At 34.3% G+C, this 22,452-nt stretch overlaps 3 protein-coding genes across 3 annotated transcripts; 1 reads left to right on the forward strand and 2 right to left on the reverse strand.

Moving 5' to 3' along the window:
- Nucleotides 1–1,764: 1,764 nt before the first annotated feature.
- ptrhd1 (peptidyl-tRNA hydrolase domain containing 1) lies at nucleotides 1,765–3,774 on the reverse strand. Its single transcript, NM_001030275.1, is given in 2 exon segments — nucleotides 1,765–2,206; nucleotides 3,549–3,774. Coding segments are annotated over 2 exon segments (381 nt in total). The 5' UTR covers nucleotides 3,759–3,774; the 3' UTR covers nucleotides 1,765–2,035.
- Nucleotides 3,775–5,590: 1,816 nt separating this feature from the next.
- Nucleotides 5,591–12,385, reverse strand: slc25a27 (solute carrier family 25 member 27). Its single transcript, NM_200341.1, is given in 9 exon segments — nucleotides 5,591–5,832; nucleotides 5,906–6,008; nucleotides 6,090–6,182; nucleotides 6,261–6,345; nucleotides 7,660–7,772; nucleotides 9,905–10,027; nucleotides 10,108–10,192; nucleotides 11,805–11,993; nucleotides 12,196–12,385. Coding segments are annotated over 9 exon segments (948 nt in total). The 5' UTR covers nucleotides 12,281–12,385; the 3' UTR covers nucleotides 5,591–5,760.
- Nucleotides 12,386–16,113: 3,728 nt separating this feature from the next.
- On the forward strand, nucleotides 16,114–22,203 carry abracl (ABRA C-terminal like). Its single transcript, NM_213642.2, is given in 4 exon segments — nucleotides 16,114–16,196; nucleotides 18,574–18,642; nucleotides 20,177–21,868; nucleotides 22,137–22,203. Coding segments are annotated over 2 exon segments (246 nt in total). The 5' UTR covers nucleotides 16,114–16,196; nucleotides 18,574–18,581; the 3' UTR covers nucleotides 20,362–21,868; nucleotides 22,137–22,203.
- The last annotated feature ends 249 nt before the right edge of the window (nucleotides 22,204–22,452 follow it).

The raw sequence follows: 22,452 nt of genomic DNA on the forward strand, positions 1-22,452 counted from the left end.
GCATACACGTACACAAACAAGAAACATTCACTCACACCTCGTGCATATGGCCCCTTTGTTGCTTTTCCAAGGTGAAGATACATACCTTGAAGGAAATTATGCTTTGACTAACAAATCTCTATAACATCCATGAATGTGAGAATGCAACACATTGCAATAAAGCACCATGTAAAAACAGTACTGCCAGTGCCATCATTATATTTAAGGAAGCGTTTTATGATTTATGATTGTTTTGAATTTGGAGGAACAACTGCTTATAAAGGATACTTCATCATCTGTTTTTTCCAACTTGATTTATTAAGTCGTCTTAATTGTAATAGTCTTATTTGTGACTGACTGAAATGAACTGGCGCATGTGAGTCAGTAGTTTGAGAGCCATGTTTTACTGGTCATACATTATTATTATTTCAAATACTGTATATTTTAGGGGTTTTTCCACCTTTATTATATAGGACAGTAGAGATGAGACAGGAATACATGGAGAGCAGAGAGAGGGGGGGGGGGGGGGATCAGCAAAGGTCCTCAAGCCGTGCATTGAACTCTGGTCGCCGTGAGCATTTCAGTGATATATATATATATATATATATATATATATATATATATATATATATATATATATATATATATATATATATGTGTGTGTGTGTGTGTGTGTGTGTGTGTGTGTGTGTGTATATAATGTAAATACTTATTGTTATATATCTTATCTTTTTTGACATCCTCAAAAAAAAATGTAAATACATTTTAAAAATGGCTCACATGAGTGAATTGGACAACAATCAAGCTTCACTAGATATTTTTGATTCACAAAAAAAGTTTCAAAACTTAAAAGAACCAGCTTAAAGGAGTCGTTTGTTTTAGAATCAAGCTCAGTTGGTCATAATCAACTTTTTGATTTACTAAACAACCACCTCATACGTATGAGTCATTCGTATGAGGTGGTTGTTTAGTGAATCAAAAAGTTCGGCTCATATTTGCTCAAGATTCAAACTTTGCTGGTCATGACAGAACTTTTTGACTCACTGAAAAGAACTTGCTTATGGGAGTCATTCATTCAAGAGTCGAGCTTCACTGATGATGAAGAACCCTTTTGATTCCGTAAAAAGAACCAGTTTAAAGAAATCATTTGTTTTAGAATCAAACTCAATTGGTCAAATGAGCTTTTTTATTCACTAAATAACTGGCTCATTAACTTTATTTACTCAAGAATCAAACTGTGCTGGTCACGATGGAACTTTTCGACTCACTCAAAAGAATTTGCTTACGGGAGTCATTCAATCAAAAATCAAGCTTCGCTGCTGAAAAAGCTTTTGCTTCACATAAAATAATGAATCTAAAGCAGTCATTTGTTTTAGAATCAAGCTCAATTGGTCATAAAGAACTTTGATTCACTAAATAACTAGCTCATAAACTTTATTGGCTCAAGAATCAAACTTTACTGGTCATGACAGAACTTTTTACTCCTTAAAAATAACTTGCTTATGGGAGTCATTCATTCAAGATTTGTTGGTGATGAAGAAATCTTTTGATTCACAAGCTTATTGGAGTCATTTGTTTTTTAATCAAGCTCACTTGGTCATAATGAACATTTTGATTCACTGAATAACCAGCTCATAAGAGTCATTCGCTCAAGAATCAACCCTCACAGTTCATGATCTAATTTTTTGATTCACTAAAAAGAATCAATTCATAGGAGTTATTTACTCAAGAATGAAGCTTCACCAGTTGCTTAATGATTCACAAAAAAAAAACAGTTTAGAGCTATTCAGCTTTCTTGGAACTTTATTTAATTACTATTATAGTCTTACATAATTAGTCATTCATTAATTTAATTAATTTGTTCTTTCAAAACCTTTTCCAGTGGGTCAGGGTCATCAGAACACTTCATTATTTTGATTCCAGCATAAACAAAATGTCCATCCTATTGTGCAGATATTACCAGCACACAATGTAGATGTAGAAAATCAAAGGCGTGATGATAAAGCTGTTCCAGCACCTTCTTTCTTTCATTGTGAGGAGTCTTTATGTTGAGAGTTCATTTGAAAAGCTTGAATTTTTTCAGATAGGGCTGCACAGTCTCTTTAGGGTACGGTTTCAGTGCCAAACATGTGGGGATGTTCTCAGGCTGCTCCATCCACAGTTTGTGTGCGATGTCTTTTTCCTCTAGAGTACTGGAGAGAGTGGACAGAGAGGCCTCGTCTGGTGCCTGTGAGGGGAAAAATATAGATTTTTTTTGTTTAAATTGTTGTTTTACCATGTTACCATGACAATTTGTTCAGTCCACTTTCATTTTAAACCAGACGATATGTATATAAAAAAGAAATAGCTTCGAAAATAGTCCCATATTGGCGAGGCAGTGGCGCAGTAGGTAGTGCTGTCGCCTCACAGCAAGAAGGTCGCTGGTTCGAGCCTCGGCTCAGTTGGCGTTTCTGTGTAGAGTTTGCATGTTCTCCCTGCCTTCGCGTGGGTTTCCTCCGGGTGCTCCGGTTTCCCCCACAGTTCAAAGACATGTAGTACAGGTGAATTGGGTAGGCTAAATTGTCGGTAGTGTATGAGTGTGTGTGTGAATGTTTCCCAGAGATGGGTTGCGGCAGGAAGGGCATCTGCTGCGTAAAAACTTGCTGGATAAGTTGGCGGTTCATTCCGCTGTGGTGACCCTGGATTAATAAAGGGACTAAGCTGACAAGAGAATGAATGAATGAATAGTCCCATATTTATAGGGTATGAGTATGTATGGAGCATCTTCAGGTATCAAAAAAAACTGTTTAATTATCAAGTTATACCAGAGTTGCGGTTTTTTTTTGTTTTTTTTCACCAAATTTTGTGAATTTTTCTTTTTTTTTTTACGATAAACAGTATATTCAAAGTCAAACCTACTGCCATTTCTGCAAGTATAATTCATTTGTGCTAGAAAATGTCACTGATATTATTTTGTTGTTTTCTTATAAATATTTTGATTTGACAAAGCAATCATCAAAGCAAATTCAATTAAGTTCCATTCATTTAACAGGCTAAACTGGTAAATCTGAAATTACGTTTCTATGAACTAAAAACTACTCAAAACTCAGAATGTGTGTATCAGGGGTGTCCAAAGTCGGTTCTGGAGGGCCGGTGTACTGCAAAGTCTAATTCCAACGCCAACAGACACACCTGGGTTAGCTAATCAAGCTCTTGCTAGGCTTTCAAGAAGCATCTATGCAGGTGTGATGAGGTAAGTTTGAGCTAAAATCTATAGACATTGGCCCACCAGGACCGAGTTTGGAAACCTCTGGTGTATATAGACCATTTTCATTTGGTGAAGTTACTGCCCATGAACATTTCCTGCTTATTGTCAAAGTAGTTCAAAACTGTAACAAAAGGCAATTTACTATCTTAACGGTAATCAAAAATATGTGGACATTGATTCTTTTAAGCTATGAAAATTCAAAATGTAATACAGAGAATACATTAGGATCATTGTTATTTAATATATCCTTCAAAATGGTGTGTGTACGTAAATGTTTGAATCTTAATTTATTCTGTTAATACTGCTGGCAATCAGAACTGACCTGCAGCACTACTTTATGCATGCTGTCCAGCTCCGCCAGATACTGCTGAGTGTCAGGGTCACTGTAGTGCAAATGAATGGCTGCAGTGGCCGCGTGACAGGCTTGCGTTATAACCGCTCCTAAAGGCCACGATAAACTGTGGATCAGGTCTGACCGGACGATCACATACTGAACCAAACGCCTGGACGAGCCGCTGCCCGGCGTTGCCATTTTGCTCAACGTGGAAAAAAAATCGCCAGACCGGAAATGAGTCGCTGTTTACGTTCCGGGTTAAATTACTTGGGATTGGTTGCCCTCTAGCGGTTCTTTTAGGACACGAAATATTACAACGTAACACTTTCTACAAATAATACTACATGAAACTGCTGTCATGTTGGTATAATACACTCAGTTATTTCGAACTGCCTGAGGTAAAAATCTACAATTTCTCTAAAAGAAAAAAAGTTGCTCATCACAAAATTTTCAAATAAATATACAGAAAAGTGCAGTTTACATGTTAAAAATACCAGTTTATAGTTACATATCAATTACAGACTGAAGTTTTAGCTGGTCTTCTAGGCTATATACAGTTGAAGTCAAAATGAAGAGCAGACCAAGGACATTTTCAGTTTTTTTTAAATATTTATATATATATATTCCTTTCTTTTTTTTTCTTTTGCGAAATGCCTTATTTCTAATAGTTCGGCAGGAAAAATGCCATATTTATAAATTAAAAAAAAAAAAGATAATAATAATTTAAGGTCAATATTATTAGCTCCATTGTGATTTCTTTCTATTTTGTCTAAAGAACCGTAACCAAGCTTGGCTAGTTAACATATTTACATTTTAAGTTGAATACTAGTATTTTGTAAAGTAAGTAGGAAAATAGTATGTGCAGTCAGCATGGCAAAGAAAAAATAAAAGATTAGAAATTAGTTATTAAAACTATTGTGTATTGTTTATTGTTATTAAAACTATTAGTTATTAAATATATTATCTCCATTAACACTTGAGTAATATTTTTAAAATTTTACAGAAGGGCTAATAATTCTGACTTCAGCTGTATGTACATACAAAATGCACGTGGATTTACAGATGAAGTCAGAGTTATTAGCCCCCCTTTGAATTTGCTTTTCTTTTTTTGAATATTTCCCAAATAATGTTGAACAGAGTAAGTACATTTTCACAGTATGTCTAATAACATTTTTCTTTTAGAGAAAGTCTTATTTGTTTTATTTCAGATAGAATAAAAGCAGTTGTTAATATTTTGAAACCCATTTAAGGTCAATTATTAGCCCATTCAAGCTTTAAATTTTAACTGGCCTAATTACCCAAACCTGCCTAGTTAACCTAATTAACCTAGTTAAGCCTTTAAATGTCACTTTAAGCTGTATAGAAGTGTCTTGAAAAATATCTAGTCAAATATTATTTACTGTCATCATAGCAAAGATAAAATAAATCAGTTATTAGAAATTAGTTATTAAAACTATAATATTTAGAAATGTGTTGAAAAAAATGTCTTCGTTAAACATAAATTGGGGAAAAAATAAACAGGGGGGGCAAATAATTCTGACTTTAACTTTATAAAAATACAATTACTTATATTAACAACAACAACAACAATAATAATAATAATAATAATATAAAATTAAAGCTAATTAAAAATATACAAACACATTCCAATATTAAAATAACCTGTTTTGCCAGACTGGGAGACTGGATTAAACAATTCAAGACCAGCAAACCCACTTAAACCAGTTTAGGATGCTTTTTTTCTACATTTATAAACAATAGTATTAATCCAGTCATTATTAAATAACCACTTTCTAAAAAAATGACATTTTTAAGCGTATCTTACTATTTTACTTACAAAAATAGCACATAATTTATCATTACTTTCCTTAAAATGTAACTAAACAACACTTTTAGCTATTTTAAAAAAGTTACTTTATTTATGTTACTTTACCGTAACATAAATAATGTTATGTTACTTTACTTTTATATTAGATTCTAATATGATACATTTCCGCAATACTAAAGTTTTTTAAAAAAGAGACCACAAATAAAGGTCTGTAACATATTTTATTTATCCAAGAAACCTTGTATTTTCTCATACTAGTGATGTAAAAAAGTATTTTTTCTCATACTAGTGCCCAACAATTGAATAAAGAGTGGAATGTCAGCAAGTAACGGTTTAAAGATACAAATTAAACAAACACTTCATCAAAAATCATTAAAATGAGCTGATTCCCATTGCTCGTCTCAGTTGCTCAAATGTAAGCCAAAAAGTCAAAGACCAGGGAGCCTGCAAACAAAAGCACAGTTAGAATAACAACAAATGAGAATAAAATAACCTAAATAATTAAACATCACATTACCATTCTAAACCACGTTGGAAGAAATCCTTTATATAGAGAAAAAAATCCTTCTCTTCGGACCGACTGAACCAGACAGTCAGTAGAATTTCTGTAGAGAAGACCCCTTCAAACAGAAGAATAAAACCCCATTATAAACAATATTGTGTTTAATATATTAAAATAACACACACTACACTAAACGAACCTCCCGTTTGAATCCCGAGGCTGGTTCATGACTCTAGTTTTCACCACATCCGCCGGTGTTCCCATAGTAGCAGCAACCAATCCCGAGCATATGCTAGGAAATGTTTTGAAACAGACTATTAAACGTGATGTTATTACTTATGTCAACATTAGCGGTGCTACAGAATTTCACCTTGACAATCCATGACAGATGCTGTTGTCCGGTATGGAGGTGTTTCTCAGCAGAAAATGCTTCACTGTATCGTACGTCATGAGATCTAAACATTAAATCAAGATGAAAAGGTTGATTTTGAAAATGTCAGTACACTGTAAACAAATCCTGGCTGCATTCAATTTTTAAGCTGAATCAAATTGAACATTGAACTTCTATTATGTTAAACAGACTTGAAACAGCTTGCGTAACATAAAATTAACTTGGAACATGATTAACTTTGTTTAATAAGTTACAATGAATTAAACACATTTGCTGTCATGACTAATTGATCCTATAATATTTTACAGTGTAGATGTTTGGAAAAATTGTCACCCTGGACCACAAAACCAGTCTTATGTTGCATGGGTAAATTACAATAGAACTACATCAAGTCAAAACGATTAATTTCAAAAATCATTTGAATATTTAAGGGGACCTATTATGCAAAAAACATTTTATAAGGGGTTTAAACAGCTGAAAGCACACTTCATTAAAACAGTCTGCAGAAACACTTTGATTGACATTCTCATGCCACTGCGAGGGGTCTGCGACCACATGAAGGCTGTGACGGACCATACACGTGCGCTTGACGCAGAAATATAAATCAGCCTTTAGAGTTTTGAATCTGCCAGGTAGCTCCGCCTTCTTTTGAAAAGAGGGCTGGGAACACAACCTCATTTGAATTTAAAGCAACAGTCAACAAAAATGGCACTATTTGGATCAAAGCCTGAAAGGGGTTTGAAAGAGTTCTAAAACATTATTTGTGTGTTATTTTCGGATTTCGTCTTTCGGATGAGACGTTAAACCGAGGTCCTGAATCTCTGTGGTCATTGAAAATCTCATGGCACTTCTTGTGAAAGAGCAGGAGTGTAACCCCGGTGTCCTGGCCAAAGTCCCTCTATCGGCTCACCGAATTGGCTCTATCACTGTCACTTCACTCCACCAATAGCTGGTGTGTGGTGAGCGCACTGGCGCAGTTGTTCTGTGGCTGCCGTCGCATCATCCAAGTGGATGCTGCACACTGGTGGTGGTGTGGAGAAACCCCCCCTCATGATTGTGAAGCGCTTTGGGTGTATCGCCATACAAAATAAATGCGCTATATAAATACACATTACATTATTTTGGACTGAAACTTCACACACACTCTAGGGACATCAGAGACTTATTTTACGTCTTGTTAAAAGGTCCATAATAGGTCCACTTACTAAAAATAATCTTCCATGAGAACATTTGTTGTCAATTTCCCACTGTATTTTCTCAGTATTTACATTTCATTTGGCCAAAAATTCCCATGTCCTAAGAAACCACACATCAATGGAAAGCTTATTTAATGACTTTTGAGATGCTTTTTTTGTGGTTACGTTTATGACTTCTGTACCTCCTAGATTGACCAATGCGGCTCTCTGAACATTGGGAACCCATCCGGCCCAAAGACCTCGTATTCCTCCTTGTGCGACGATCTTTGTAAAAGCATGATAAACTCCACGTACCCTGTCGATTAGAATGAACACACACGTTACTGGTAAAACTGGTTTGGGATCAGTAGGATTTTTTAAATGACTTTAAAAGAAGTCTATTCTGTCCACCAAGACTGCATTTGTTTGATCAAAAATACAGTAAGGGCACGTGTCCACTGAAGCGTTTTTGGAAATCTCAGCACTCATCTAAAAAATGCTCAGTTGTGATCTTGTCTCAGTCAGAGCTCTTAAAATACGCAGACAACTTAGTACTTTAAAAAACACAGTGTTTTCATTGACTAACAATGTTTGTCAACAAAACCAACTTACAAATACTGTAAAATTGTGGAATATTACAACAAGTTAAAATAACTTTTGCTATTAAATGTAGTTTTAAAATCTGCATTAAATCACAATTTGTCATTTTTACTTGTCTAGCAGGCATTGTTAGTCTTATGGTGAACAATTAATCCAAGTTAATCCACTGAAAAAAAACTCTGATTTGGAAATATTTCATTAAATAAATCACAGTTTGCTTCCACTCTGAAATGGCAATCCTTCTCTGATGATTAAAGAACTGCAACTCCCAGCATGCACATCGCACACACCGGTTCCTGCTTTCCGCTGATTGTAAGCACACACAGCTGAAGCTATTCATGGACGGATTCAAAAACTATATAAACAACACTCACACACTCATCTGGGCTGAATTTTGTTTATCTGTTTAGGGTCCCACTTTATATTAGGTGTCCTTAACTACTATGTACTTACATAAAAAATAAATACAATGTACTTACTGTGTTTATAATGTATTTGAGAACACTTGTGGTGCTTTTGAGTTGGGATAGAGGTTAGGATATGGACAGGTTTGTTGGCATGGGTAGGTTTAAGGGTTGGTTAACGTGTAAGGGATGGTCAAAAGTGTATTTACAAATGTAATTACAAAAGTTAATTACAGATGTAATTACATACATGTATTTAATCAAGCATAAGTACACAGTAAATACATGTATTTAGAATAAGTACATTGTAACAAACTATTAATTTCTGTGTAAGTACATATTAGTTAAGGCCACTTAATATAAAGTGGGACCCTGTTTAGTGAACTTTACAAAACGTTTCCCTTCCCTTCCCTTGTCTTGTTTGACCTTGCTTTGTCTGTTTACCTGGCTTGCCGCCATGGTTGACCATTCACCGGTTCTTCGACTACGATTCTGGATTCTCTGTATATCTGTTTGACCCTGTTGAGCATTACCTGCCTGACCATTCTTGTAATAAACCTGCATTTGGGTCCTTTGTTGCCAGTATCCTTCACATAATACCAATGCCAGTTAGACCGCTTTGGCAAAAATACTTACAAACTACTAATTCATTCATTCAATCATTCATTTTATTTTCGGCTTAGTCTCTTTATCAATCTGGGGCCGCCACAGAGGAATTAACTACCAACTTATCCAGCATATGTTTTTTTACGCAGCGGATACCCTTCCAGCTGCAACCTTTCACTGGAAACCATCCATACACACTCATTTACACACATACACTACAGACAATTTAGCTTACCCAATTCGCCTATAGCACATGTCATTGGACTGTGGGGGAAACCGGAGCACTCGGAGGAAACCCACACAAATTCATTTATTCCTGTGACTCAAAGCTGTGTTTTTAGCATTATTACTCCAGTCTTCATTATTATTAGTACTCTTCTATTATTAGTACATCTTCACGATTCTTCACAGTTTGGTTAAAAAATTAGGACCAAAATTAAAGCATTTATTTGAAATTAAATCTCTTGTTTTGTACATTATAAATGTCTTCACTTCACTCTTAAACAAATTTATTTAATTATGGAATTTAATTAACAATTTCATTTGGTAGCATTTTATGGTTTAGTATGCCCTAAAGTTTTTAACACTGATAATAATATCAAGCCATATCAGAATTTCTGAAGGATTGTGAAGGACACTGAAGACAAACCAATCCCTTTTTAAGTACATCCAGAAAGAAAACAGTGATTTTAAATTGTTAAATTTCACATTTTGTTTCGGTTTACTGTTTCGTTGATCAAGTAAATGCAATCTTGGTGAGCTAAATAGGCTTCTCTTCAAAACATTTAGAACAAGCAGTCTTTTAGAGAAGACTTATCAGTCATTATTCATGTCTCACCTCGGCGGCTTCCCTTCTAGTCGTCGCCTGCCCTCCATTTGCATCTGAACTTTCACTAGGTCAGTTGGACTAGCTATGAACTGACCCAAAGCACCTGATATCATACTGGCGATCACTGCTTTCCTGTGAACATAACAGGACACGTGCTGAGCCATTCTTTAATCACTGTTCTGTTCCATTTCAGACATGTTTTCTTCCCTCACCAAACTGGAAAAATGCCATCTTCAGATTTTCCCAAGACAGATTCCCTCATCTGTTCGTAGGCCAGCATCCTGCCGCCTGAATACACTGAAGATGAGGAATTTCAAAGGTCAGAAATAGATTTAAAAATGTCTGTATTTTATCTACAGTACATACACAAGTTCCATATATTAAAAACACAGCTTTAAAGCAAATTCATTAATGCCAGGCACATTCGGATTTGCCATAAACTTGAAAACTATTGCAGATCAATATTCAATACCCTTTCTGTTGTGCTTCAATATAATTAGAGCCGGAACCACTTGTGGCATTATTTAGAATCACCCCAAAAGACTCATGTTTCTCTGCATCAAAGTGTACGATTCTTGCCTTCTCTTCTCTTTTAGCACGTAGAGCAATTCAGCTTAAATGTAAAGATAACCTTCCACCCACCGTTATTCAATGGACCAGAGAGATAATGTCTTGTCTTTACCTTGAAAAAATGTTATACTCTTTAAGAGGATCATGTAAACACTTGTATCAGATATGGCACCCCTTTATTGATTATGTTGATCATATTAAGTAATACCCTACAAACATATGTATATATAATTTATTTATTTTAAAAAATTCTGTATTTGGTTTAGTTGACATGTACTTGCAAAGTTTCTTATAGTCAGTTATGTGTGTTGAAGAAGCAGTTTCAACAGATATTAAGCAGACAGTCTACTAATACTCAAAAGGACCATCAAAATAAAGTGTTACCTTTTATTTATTTTTTACTTTTGTTGTTTTTGTTATTATTATTATCATTATTAACATTGCCATGTTTCTCCAAACACTTGTAATTTTAGACTGAAGCGATCGACAGCTATGTTTTGTTCTTTTCTTTGTGAGGGTTATAGGGTTTGTGAATGGATATATTTAAAAATTAATAAAAAGTTTAAAAGTCTTTTTACTTTATAAAAATTTACATTTTAATTCTGCCATTATGTTCCAAATACATATGATTGTCTTTCTTCTGTCAAACAAAAGAAAAATATATAAAAGAATATATTTAGAAAAATGCTTGAAACTGGTAGCCATTGACTTTTTACTATATTGATGTCAGTACCAATACAAGTTTCCAACATTCTTCAAAATATCTTCTTTTATGTTTAACAGAAAAACAGACTTTCATAAAGGCCTGGATTAGTATTTTTGACATGATGTGCATTTGTGGTACAACAGGAATTCCAGGTTTATATATTTATCATAATCGTCCAGTTTATTTTATTGATTTATTTTAATAAAATAAATTAGCCATATTTTAGCCATGACCAGGGGTGGACTTAAACAATAAACAAGGTAAGCAGCCGCTTAGAGCTCCAGGAAATCTAGGGGGCCCCAAATAAATACCTAGAAGTATAAATGATACTATAAATTATATAACACATTGTTTTCTATCATATTTTGTACAGTGAAAAATAGTTCATTTATTATGTTTAGTTGTGAAAGTACAAAAGGTGCACTTTAGAACTTTTGGGCCCCTTGGCTGGAATTTTTTAGGGCTCTAAAATCATTAAATACGCCCCTGGCCATGACTCACCATTATAACAGTATTCATACTAAATAATTATTACTAATTTAGCTTTTTTTGCACATGCAGCTAAAGATTAAGTTAATTAAGATTTTGGTTTGTGCATTGATGTAGTTGTGAATAAAGTTCATAACACGTTACCTATATGTCTGTAGATAGCTGGTGTGACCCCTTGCCACAGTTTCAAGGGCCCCTCTTCTCGCACTATACCTGCAGCTGTGCTCAACATGCCCCTGTATTTCTGAGTCTGTACGCTTCCACCATTCTTTCCAGATCTGCCTTCACCCTGGATCTGGAGTCTGGTTTTGGTAAGATCCAGGGGGAATGTGACTAAACAAAAATATTATTAATAAAACAGAAAGTAGACAAAAAAAAAATATTCAAATACATTAGGCAGATATCAATGAATACAAATGTATAGATATTATTTGCTTAAAGATACATTTATTTAATTATACATTTTTTTTAACTACAAAGGTTAAGTAGCTATATGTTTCTGCTAAATGAAATGAATGAATGTAAATGCATCTACCCAATTCTGCCACAGCTGCAGCACAGGCTGATAAAGTGAACTTTGAAACTCGGGGCCACCGCGAATTCTCTTGAAGATGAGACATTACAAGTGTCTTCTGACTTCCAAATGAAAAAAAATATAATATATATTTATGAAATTAACTATGTCCCAAAGGAACCACGAGCCTGAAAAGCATGCTCAAGTGTTGACACAGCTCAAGACAGGACTACGACCTTTAATAAGAGGCGAACCCGTTTCTTTTTAAGCCAAGCCGGTTGGACGGTGTAGTTACCGACCCCCTTACGTAATTACGTACAACGTTATAAACTACAAAAGAACAGTCGGGCACAGAAAACCACAATTCCCACACTACTCCACACAAAACTGGCACCATCAGTCATAAGTCGAGTTTCTTGCGTAAGGACGGCCCGTCATTTTTGTACGCATGCGCTTTTCAGCAGATTGTAGCGCACACTATCTGCCTGTCTGTCAGTTTATAGGATTTTTTTTTGTTATCGAAAACAAAAAAAAATTTAAGTATGCCTAAATTTTATTTTCTCATTTATAAATTATCAGTAATCATAGGTATATGAGCAGTACTAAACATACATAAAGTATTGCTTTATACTGCCATCTGGTGTTTAGTAACGTTAGATGATATTCAATACAATGTTCAAAAATAATCCTATCTATCTATCTATCTATCTATCTATCTATCTATCTATCTATCTATCTATCTATCTATCTATCTATCTATCTATCTATCTATCTATCTATCTATCTGTCTGTCTGTCTGTCTGTCTGTCTGTCTGTCTGTCTGTCTGTCTGTCTGTCTGTCTGTCTGTCTGTCTATCTATCTATCTATCTATCTATCTATCTATCTATCTATCTTTCTGTCTATCTTTCTGTCTTTCTGTCTATCTGTCTGTCTATCTGTCTGTCTATCTATTTTGTTGTGTATTATCGAATACAGAAAATCATGTAAGCTTTTTATTCTTGCTACAAATGATCAACCTGATATAAATTGCTCTATACTGCCATCTTGTGTTCAGTAGATGAAATATCACATCCTGTACAAAGTGCAATAATACACAATGTTCTAAAATGGGCTTAAGTACTCGTCGTTGTTAATTATTATGACGCCAAAACAATAATTACTGTAAATAATGTAGTTATATAATTCAATTCAATTCACCTTTATTTGTATAGCACTTTTACAATGTAGTTTGTGTCAAAGCAGCTTCACATAAATGGTCACAGTAAATTGGAACAGAGTAGTTCAGTTTTTAGTGTTTAGTTTAGCTCAGTTCTAAACTGTATTAAAATATAAACAGTATTAAAATTTACAAAGGTTCATTAAAATAGCTATTTAAAGGGATAGTTCACTACAAAATGAACATTTCTTACACACCCTCAAGTGCCTTTAAGAGTTTCTTTCTTCTTCTGAACACAAAAGAAGATATTTTAAAAAGAACTGCAAACTGTATTTACTTCCATAGCATGGAAATCAAATACTACTGAAGTCGGTTACAGGTTTCCAACATTTTCAAAACATCTTTTGTTTTTAAATAAATTTTTTTAACTATTCCTTTAACCCTTTAACTGCCCCACCAAGAAAAAAATTTGAATTGCATTTTTTACATCTTAATGTCGCTTTAGTTAACACATCCAATGCATTACAGTTTTTCTCAGTCGTTTTGGTCCATTTTTCAGATCAGAATTGAAATTCTCAGATCATTGCGTCACTTTTGCATATCAGAAAAGAAGTTTCTCATTTCTTTGAACAAGTTGCAAATGCTTGCGTATACATCCATGCAAATAATTATGTGCAATTCTCTGCTCTTACATTATTAATTCATGTTGATCAAAATGAATTATTTTGGTCTGTTGAATAGTTTCACCGCCACAATATTTAATCCTTTGTTCAAGGTATAAGTCTTCACATGCAAAATGGCTGAAAAAGTTGAACAAATTATTTTATTATTGTTCAGATTTCTACTTTTGTTTTGTTTTTTATTTGTGCTATGCAGTGCAGTATTTTTCTATCTGTATCAAAATGACATAATCTGTCAACTAATTTCAGTACAACGAGCAAAAATAGAGAAAGAAAAATTTGTCATAGTTTACATCAGAACATCCCTCCAAAGTATACTGTTATATTGATAACATGACTAAGTAATTTGACTTGTTTGTCTTATCCATAGACAATGACACAAGTGTCATTCTGACAGCACTGACACAGAAATGCAGTTTTGAGAGTTGAACTAAGGGTTTTGAGCAAGAGACTGGCTTTTGCAGGTAATGGTCATTTGCTTTTTCTATGAGTTGTTTTGTGAAATGCACTTACTGTTTTGCCATTCTGATCTGAAAAATGTACCAAAGAGACTGAGAAAAACTGAGAAAAAAACATAATTTAAAAAATATCAGCCTCTACCAAATTGCAGATATGTCGATTTATGGTAAAAGTACTGGAATTATTACATATACTATGAAAAACCTGAAAATATGAAGTGAAAGACCAATTTATTAAAACAAATATTCAAAATCAAACATTTTTAAATACTAAATCATCTTTAGGGCAAGGCAGTGGCGCAGTAGGTAGTGCTGTCGCCTCACAGCAAGAAGGTTGCTGGGTCGCTGGATCGAGCCCCGGCTCAGTTGGCGTTTCTGTGTGGAGTTTGCATGTTCTCGCTGCATTCGCGTGGGTTTTCTCCGGGTGCAATGGTTTCCCCCACAGTCCAAAGACATGCGGAAAAGGTGAATTGGGTAGGCTAAATTGTCCGTAGTGTATGAGTGTGTGTGTGAATGGGTGTGTGGATGTTTCCCAGAGATGGGTTGCAGCTGGAAGGGCATCCGCTGCGTAAAAAAAACTTGCTGGATAAGTTGGCGGTTCATTCCGCTGTGACGACCCCGGATTAATAAAGGGACTAAGCTGACAAGAAAATGACTGAATGAATGAATAAATCATCTTTATTTTTTGAAGTATGCCACAAAATATTTCAGATTAACATATATTTTTTTCTTTTTTACAATAAAACCAAAATCAAGTGTAGTAGAGCAACAGGATTATGTTTGATTGATTTTTTTTGTTAACCAACAATGCTGTGTGTGTAAACCATTATTTAAAACAGACAAAATATGGTCAACAATCTGGTAGAGCAGGCAGTTATTTTTATTTTTTATTTTTATTGTGCATTAATAATCAACAAATACAGCAAAACAGGCAACAAACAAAAAATCCAAAGATAATTGAAATTCAAATAAATAAATAAATAAATAAACGCAAAACAAAACAGAACAAAAACAAATGGAAGACATTCACAAGATGCCAAAAACAGATTCATAATAGCTTACAAGAGCTTTTACATTTTTTACAGCGTTGAGAGACTTCATTTACTGAGTAAATTCGTTAATAAAAAAAAAACTTATATAAAGGAGATTTTGAAAGTCTAAATTTGTGGATTTACCATCTAAAATAATTAAATTAACAAAATTGTTAATGTTTTAATCACCATTTTCAAAATAACAAACCATTTATTTTGCATTCTATGTTACCCACATATTATTTTAGTAGAATACCCAGAAAAACAAAATAATTCCAAAATGATTGCACACTCTGACAAACAACAAATAAGTGACATAAGAAATCCTCACTGTTTTCACAAAATGAACATTGTTTCTCAATATCTGAAAATTTGGAAAGTGGTAGAGCAGGCAGTTAAAGGCATAAACCACGCCAGTCTCTTATTATACTGTATATATCAAACATTACGTCCGGAAGCTCTTATACACACTGTACAGCTTATTTTATGCCATCCAAGAGGTGTTAATTAACGGGCAGCGCCTTTCCAAATTTATCCCAAAAATTCACTGTAGGTTAACAAATTACATTGCAACTAGGTTAACCTATAACAGAGAGGTTGAATGTGACGTCACACTCACCAAGCCATCTAAGGTAGTGCTTTCTCATTTCAATCAGCCTATAGTCTGCAGAGCGGCGGCACAAAACCACCACTGAGGTAAGTAGGTTGAACATAAAACTCCTTTGAAATGGTTTATGTTATTAATCAAATATGTATGCGAATACATGTTTTCTCGTTGGAGTTATGAATTAATAATACGGAATATATATTCAAGCTCTGGTGCTTGTGAATGCCTCCAACCAAAAGTATTTGCTATTTCATTTATTCGCGTGTATTTCATGGAAATGATTGTATCTGTTGACTGAGTTTAAACTATGTGTGATTTCTGGTTAAGTTCGATACAATGTTTATCGTATTTCTTCCACTTTCAGTGTCAAGATTCGCACTTCCGCATTGCTTTGATCAAATGATAATCCTCGTGCTCTGTGATACCCGTGACGGCGTTTATTTTTTTACGTCTCGTTATGTTTTTATCTCTCGGTATGGTGTTAAAAAAGGGAGACCACGCGTATTATTTTTTATATCAAAATTCGAAATAAGTAATAGTAGTCTTTGAATGGTCAGCATCTGCAATAAGCCGGTAGGGTGCGGCGTTGCTATTCCCAACGCGTCCAGAGAGGGCGCTCTGCGTAAAGCTTGAATAGAACGTGCTTGTCTAAATCACTTTAGCAGTTTATTCAGCACGTGCATTGTTTATTGTAATCAAAGACTGATTATGACTCTATTAAAGAACTATTGTTTATTATTCCAGTGTTCTGTTTTTGACTATAACGTCTACATATGCAAACTTGCATCAAGCTTACTCATTTACATTTTTAAGTCTATTTTGTAAGTCAGCATCAAATAAAATGTCAAAAAGGAGATTTTATATATACAGAAAGTATGTTAAATGCAAATAACATGTCTCTTTCAGGGTTTTATAAACTTTGAGAAATCGCACTTTTAGAGATGAGAACTTTAATCAACATTTCCATTTTAAATAAGTGGCAAGAGGAGCGGGATGCATTGGAAATAATAAATTGTATGAAATGTGACCTGAAATCTCATTGTTAAGACCTTTTTAAGACTAGATTTGATCAGGTGATTTTTACCAGATGTTGTTTTGGACATACAAGATTAACTTATGCCTTTTTGCTTAAAGATGAAGACTCTACTTATTATTTGTAATGCACAACTCCCATTACTGTTAAACACATTTTACTGGTCTGTCATGATTTTAATGATTCCACAAGGCTTTTTTTAACGAAATGAACTATTTTAAGGACATTTTAAACAAAGTGATACCAGGATTTTTTTTTTAGAATTTTTATCATGCATAACACTAAAAATCTCATTAAATTTATGTATTCATTTGTTTGTTGTTTTCAATTGTATATTTATTATTAAAATGTTCTAACCATAAAAATAGCCTTGGTTGTTGACCGCATTAAATTAAAAAAATACATTACATTATACTTTGTGAGAAAATGTCAAAATAAGAGTGTAATAATATTTTTGTATTTTTATATAAAATAATTAATAAAGTACTATTTTTATGTGCTTATAAATTTTCATGAAAGATAAGGTAAGGGTACTTAAAAAAAGCATTATGTTGCTGACAAATGAATAAAAACATTTATTTAAACAATAGTGGCTGTGTATAGATTTAATAACTATACATTTATTTATTTTTGTTTATTTATTTGGAGAGGCTGCATTATGATTTTAAATTGTTTTTGAAAATAGTCATTTTTTAAGTCATCAAATAAATATGTCAAAATATAAAAAATTTCCTGACAAAAGTTTTGATATGCATCAACAAATGTTAAACTCGGTGTAATTTTGTTGAGCATTTTGTGCAAATCAGGGTAAACATTTATTTTCTTTCTTTATGTTTTTATCTTTTTTTAACTCTAAATTAAAACTTTATATTTCAATTTCACATTTATATTCCATAATTTCTTTTGTTCGATGATATTTCCATTTAAGGATCGACACGTCTGTAGTTAGATCCATAGCCGATATGGCAACAGTGCTCTAATTCTGGCATAATAATCAAGTAACCTTGCTGCCTTTTCAATAATACTACGCCAGACTCGGAGATAAAAATGGGGAAAAAACTATTCTAGAATTGTAGGTGCACGAATGTCAGTTGTCAGTCGACACACAAGTGCATTGTGGTTTTTGGCTCGCATATTCACTCAGATTGGTGCTGCTCACTTTGGAGATTAGCAGCTGGCTTAATAGTGTGCTTTTAAAAGTACATTAAAAAGTGCATTATATTCCAATTTCACAGTAGAAATTGTACACTTGTGTGCTACTTTTAGCATTTTAACGCCTGACAACAAGTTTTTATTTGACTAATGAACCAATAATAAACTATCCTAAAGTTTTTCAATTACCAGTTTGTGAGTCAATCAGTATAGACTTCAGTCAGTATAGACTGATTGAAAAATAAGACATTTACAGTAATTATATGAATGTATACTTTCAGAGACCAACATGAATGTGGAACATGAAGTCAGTCTGCTCATTGATGAAATCCGCCGACTGGGCAGTAAAAGTAAGTCTTGTACTTTTTGTGAACAACATCATTGTTAGGGATGAGGTCTTTTTTTCTAGTATAAATTATTTTAATTAACAGTTTAAGTAAAGCATTCACTTGAAAATTTAGATGAATTTAAAAATGTCCTAGTATGTATGTCTTGTAGTACCAATTGACTAAATATTTGATTGGAATGTGCCAAACCATTGCTTAACCACATGCTTAATGTCACCAAATTGCCAATGAGAAAATTAAGATTATGGAAGTAAAATTATTATTTATTTTCTTCATAGAATTTTCTTTTAACAAACTTTATTTGGGAAAAGTCTGAAAAAGGTGACGCACTCTAAGCACCTTGTTGGTTTGGTGGCGCAGATATAATTCTTTCATTCATTTTTCTTCGGCTTAGTCTCTTGAATGAACCACTAACTTATCCAGCATATGTTTTACACAGCCAACGCCCTTCCAGCTGCAACCCAAAACTGGGAAACACCCATACACTCTTGCATTCACACACATACACTACGGCTAATTTAGTTTATCAATTGAACTATAGCGCATATCTTTGGACTGTGGGGGAACGGGAGCACCCGGAGGAAACCCACACCAACAGGGGGGGAATGCAAACTCCACACAGAAATGCCAACTGACTCGAAACAGCGACCTTCTTGCTGTGAGGCGACAGTGCTAGCCATTGTGTCGCCTTTGTTTCAGAATCACTATTCTGAAAATAAAGTGTAAAACATATGCTGGATAAGTTGGTGGTTCATCAGGGGTTGCCACAGCAGAATGAATAAAGGGACTAAGCCAAAAAAGAATGAATGAATAAATGATTCTGAAACACTGAGATGTAAATTAGACTTTCAAAATATATCTTGTTGAAACTGTGATTGAGTAACAGGTCTGTCATAAGAGCTTTTATGTAAGTCTTTACATGTCAGACTCAATAATGCAGGACAGGTCTTAACCTGATGAGGAATTCAAAAGGAAATGGCAGCACAGTTTAAACTGAAATTTCTGGTACAATTATGACCACAATTCTGAAAGGAATCTTTCCTTTTTTTAATCCATTCAACCTCTGGGTACAAGCACTACTAGCTTAGCTTAGCATACATCATTGAATCAGATTAGACCATTAGCATCTCAGTCAAAAATGACCGGAGAGGTTCGATAATCTTCCTATTTAAAGCTTGACACGTCTGTAGATACATCTTAAGACCGACAGAAAATGAAAAGTTGATATTTTCTTGGCCAATAAGGCAAATATGCTCTTATTCTGGCATAATAATCAAATAACCTTGCTGCCATATCAATGATACTACACCAGAGATAATAATGGTGAAAAAAACATTAGGTGCACATATGTCAGTCGATACACAAGTGGATTGTGGTTTTTGGCTCGCATATTCACTCAGATTCATCCTGCTCATTTTTGAGAGTAGCAACTGCCTCAACAGTGTGCTTAAAAAGTGCTTGAATGTTAATAGGAGACATTCAGGGTTGTTAATAAATGATTTACAGTGATCCCTGACCCACTCTCTCTATCTTGCAGATGCAGACGGGAAGACCAGCGTCAAATTCGGAGTCTTGTTTAACGATGACCAATGCGCCAATCTCTTTGAAGCTCTTGTCGGAACACTGAAAGCGGCCAAGCGAAAGAAGGTGATCACTTTCGATGGCGAGCTGCTACTGCAAGGAGTTCACGACAACGTTGATGTCGTATTACTGCAGGACTGAATGTGACCGTGTCTTTTCTAAAGCCAAGCCGAAAAAAGTACAAATGCATTTTTTTACATGCCATTGCTACATTTTGATACATCTAAGAATGTAACAAGTTTGTGTAATGCATTGGAGTATTTTTATACAACCATTTCTTCCTTTCTCAGGGGAGTGATTCGCACAACAGTTTTTTGTAAAGTAGCAATCTTCCCTTTTCAAACACCTCAGTGGTTATATCATTAATATAAAACATAAAAATATACTATTAAAATGTGCATGAGCATGTCGCAGGCTTTCTGGGACACACTGTTTTCAACTTTAAAATGAATATCCATCAGAATATACCTCTGACGTCCAGTTGTGATTAAATTGATCATGCACTGGACGGTCAAAAGAGTAATCATGAGGTTGTTTGCAGTACTGTACTGTGAAATGTTTATAATTGTCATGTCGTTCATATTATATGAGCCATAACATCTTTATTTGTTGATAGACATGACAAGTATGTATTGTTGGATTTAAATATTACAAAAAAGAATCATGTTTGACCAATTAAGATAATTGTTTTAGTGTGAGATTGTTTTATAAAGCTCTTGTGCAAACACCTTCGTATTGTACTCGTGCTATTCTTCTCTGTGCAAATGTTACATACTGTTGGACTCCCAGTGGTGCAGTTGGTGCCATTTCAAGCTCAGGAAGACCTTAACATGAGCAGCAATAGGAAGTAAAACTTCATCAATTATTAAATAACGGGGAGTTTTGCACTGGATTATGACAGTGGGGGATTTTCATTTGCTTTCTCATTTCTCATTCTCAACGTTTTGAACCTGGCTTTAGACTTCTAATTTGTCACGTTTTTTGCTTTCTGACCATGTCGTTGCTGTGTTTTCTGTCTTGTGATGGTTCATCTGCTTTCGAATGGCTGGAGACGCTTTGTTTAAAGTGCAATAAAGTCATATTAATACATTTAACTTTAGAACACTTAATACATTAGGTTTATGACTAGTACTGAATGGGGTATATGCACACAGACTTAATTTCAATAAGCCAGCCTCAGGGCCTCTGGTTAATTGTCATCCCATGAAAGAATGCAGCATTTAAGATCTGATTACTTTAAAAGAAAGTATGAGATACGATATAAAGTGCATGAACAAGAAGCACTGCATTAAATTCTATTTTTACATGCCTTGTATGTGGAATATGGAAATTAATTTTACTCCAGTATTTTCAGTCGAATTTCTGGTTAGCCGGCTGCTAATAATGGCGTCTGTGTTTAAAAGGTCTGTGGTCTCTTTTTACGCTTTAACAACCAAATCGATGCTTAAGTCTGTTTAACTAAATATATTTGGATGACATTACAACATCGATGCTGTAAAAGGAACCTCATGAAATTGAAAATAGTCACATTAAGCTTTCACTGGAAGTTCATCATTGGCTGAAAAACATTAGCTGTGCATATAATCCATTGCACACTTGATGGTGCAAGTATGTTGTTGTTATCTGAAATGAATGAGCCTGGCTGCAACTTATCCAGCATATATTATACAGAGCGGATGTCCTTCCAACTGCAACCCAGTACTGGGAAGTATCCATACACACTCATTCACACACACTACGGCCTATTTATTTATTCAATTCACCTCTACTTCATGCCTTTGCACTGTGGGGGAAATCCACGGCAACACAGGGAGAACATGCAAACTCCACACAGAAATGCCAACTGACCTAGCCGGGGCTCGAACCAGCGACCTTCTTGCTGTGAGGTGACAGTGATAACCACTGAGTCACCGTGTTGCACTTTGAGAGATTTGATTTTGTGTTTTTAAAATACTGAGCCTTGAGACTGGTAAAATCTTTGTAGTAGGAAATTTTCTTCTGTTTTTAATCTTTAGATGCCATCCCCAAATAGAACCTTTGGGAAGGATTTAATTTTAATATCTAAATAGTTTCTAGTAAAAAAAAATGAACATTTATAGTTGACTCAAACTTCCAAAAATAATATAACATTATCTGTATTTTTGTTATTGGTCCATTCAGAATGTTGCCTGGATTTAAGATTTTAAAGAATATTATGGAAACTTCATGTTTTAACTAGTCGAAGCAAGAATA

Source organism: Danio rerio, chromosome 20 (genome assembly GCF_049306965.1).
Source record: "Danio rerio strain Tuebingen ecotype United States chromosome 20, GRCz12tu, whole genome shotgun sequence".
NCBI classification, from domain to species: Eukaryota; Metazoa; Chordata; class Actinopteri; order Cypriniformes; family Danionidae; genus Danio; species Danio rerio.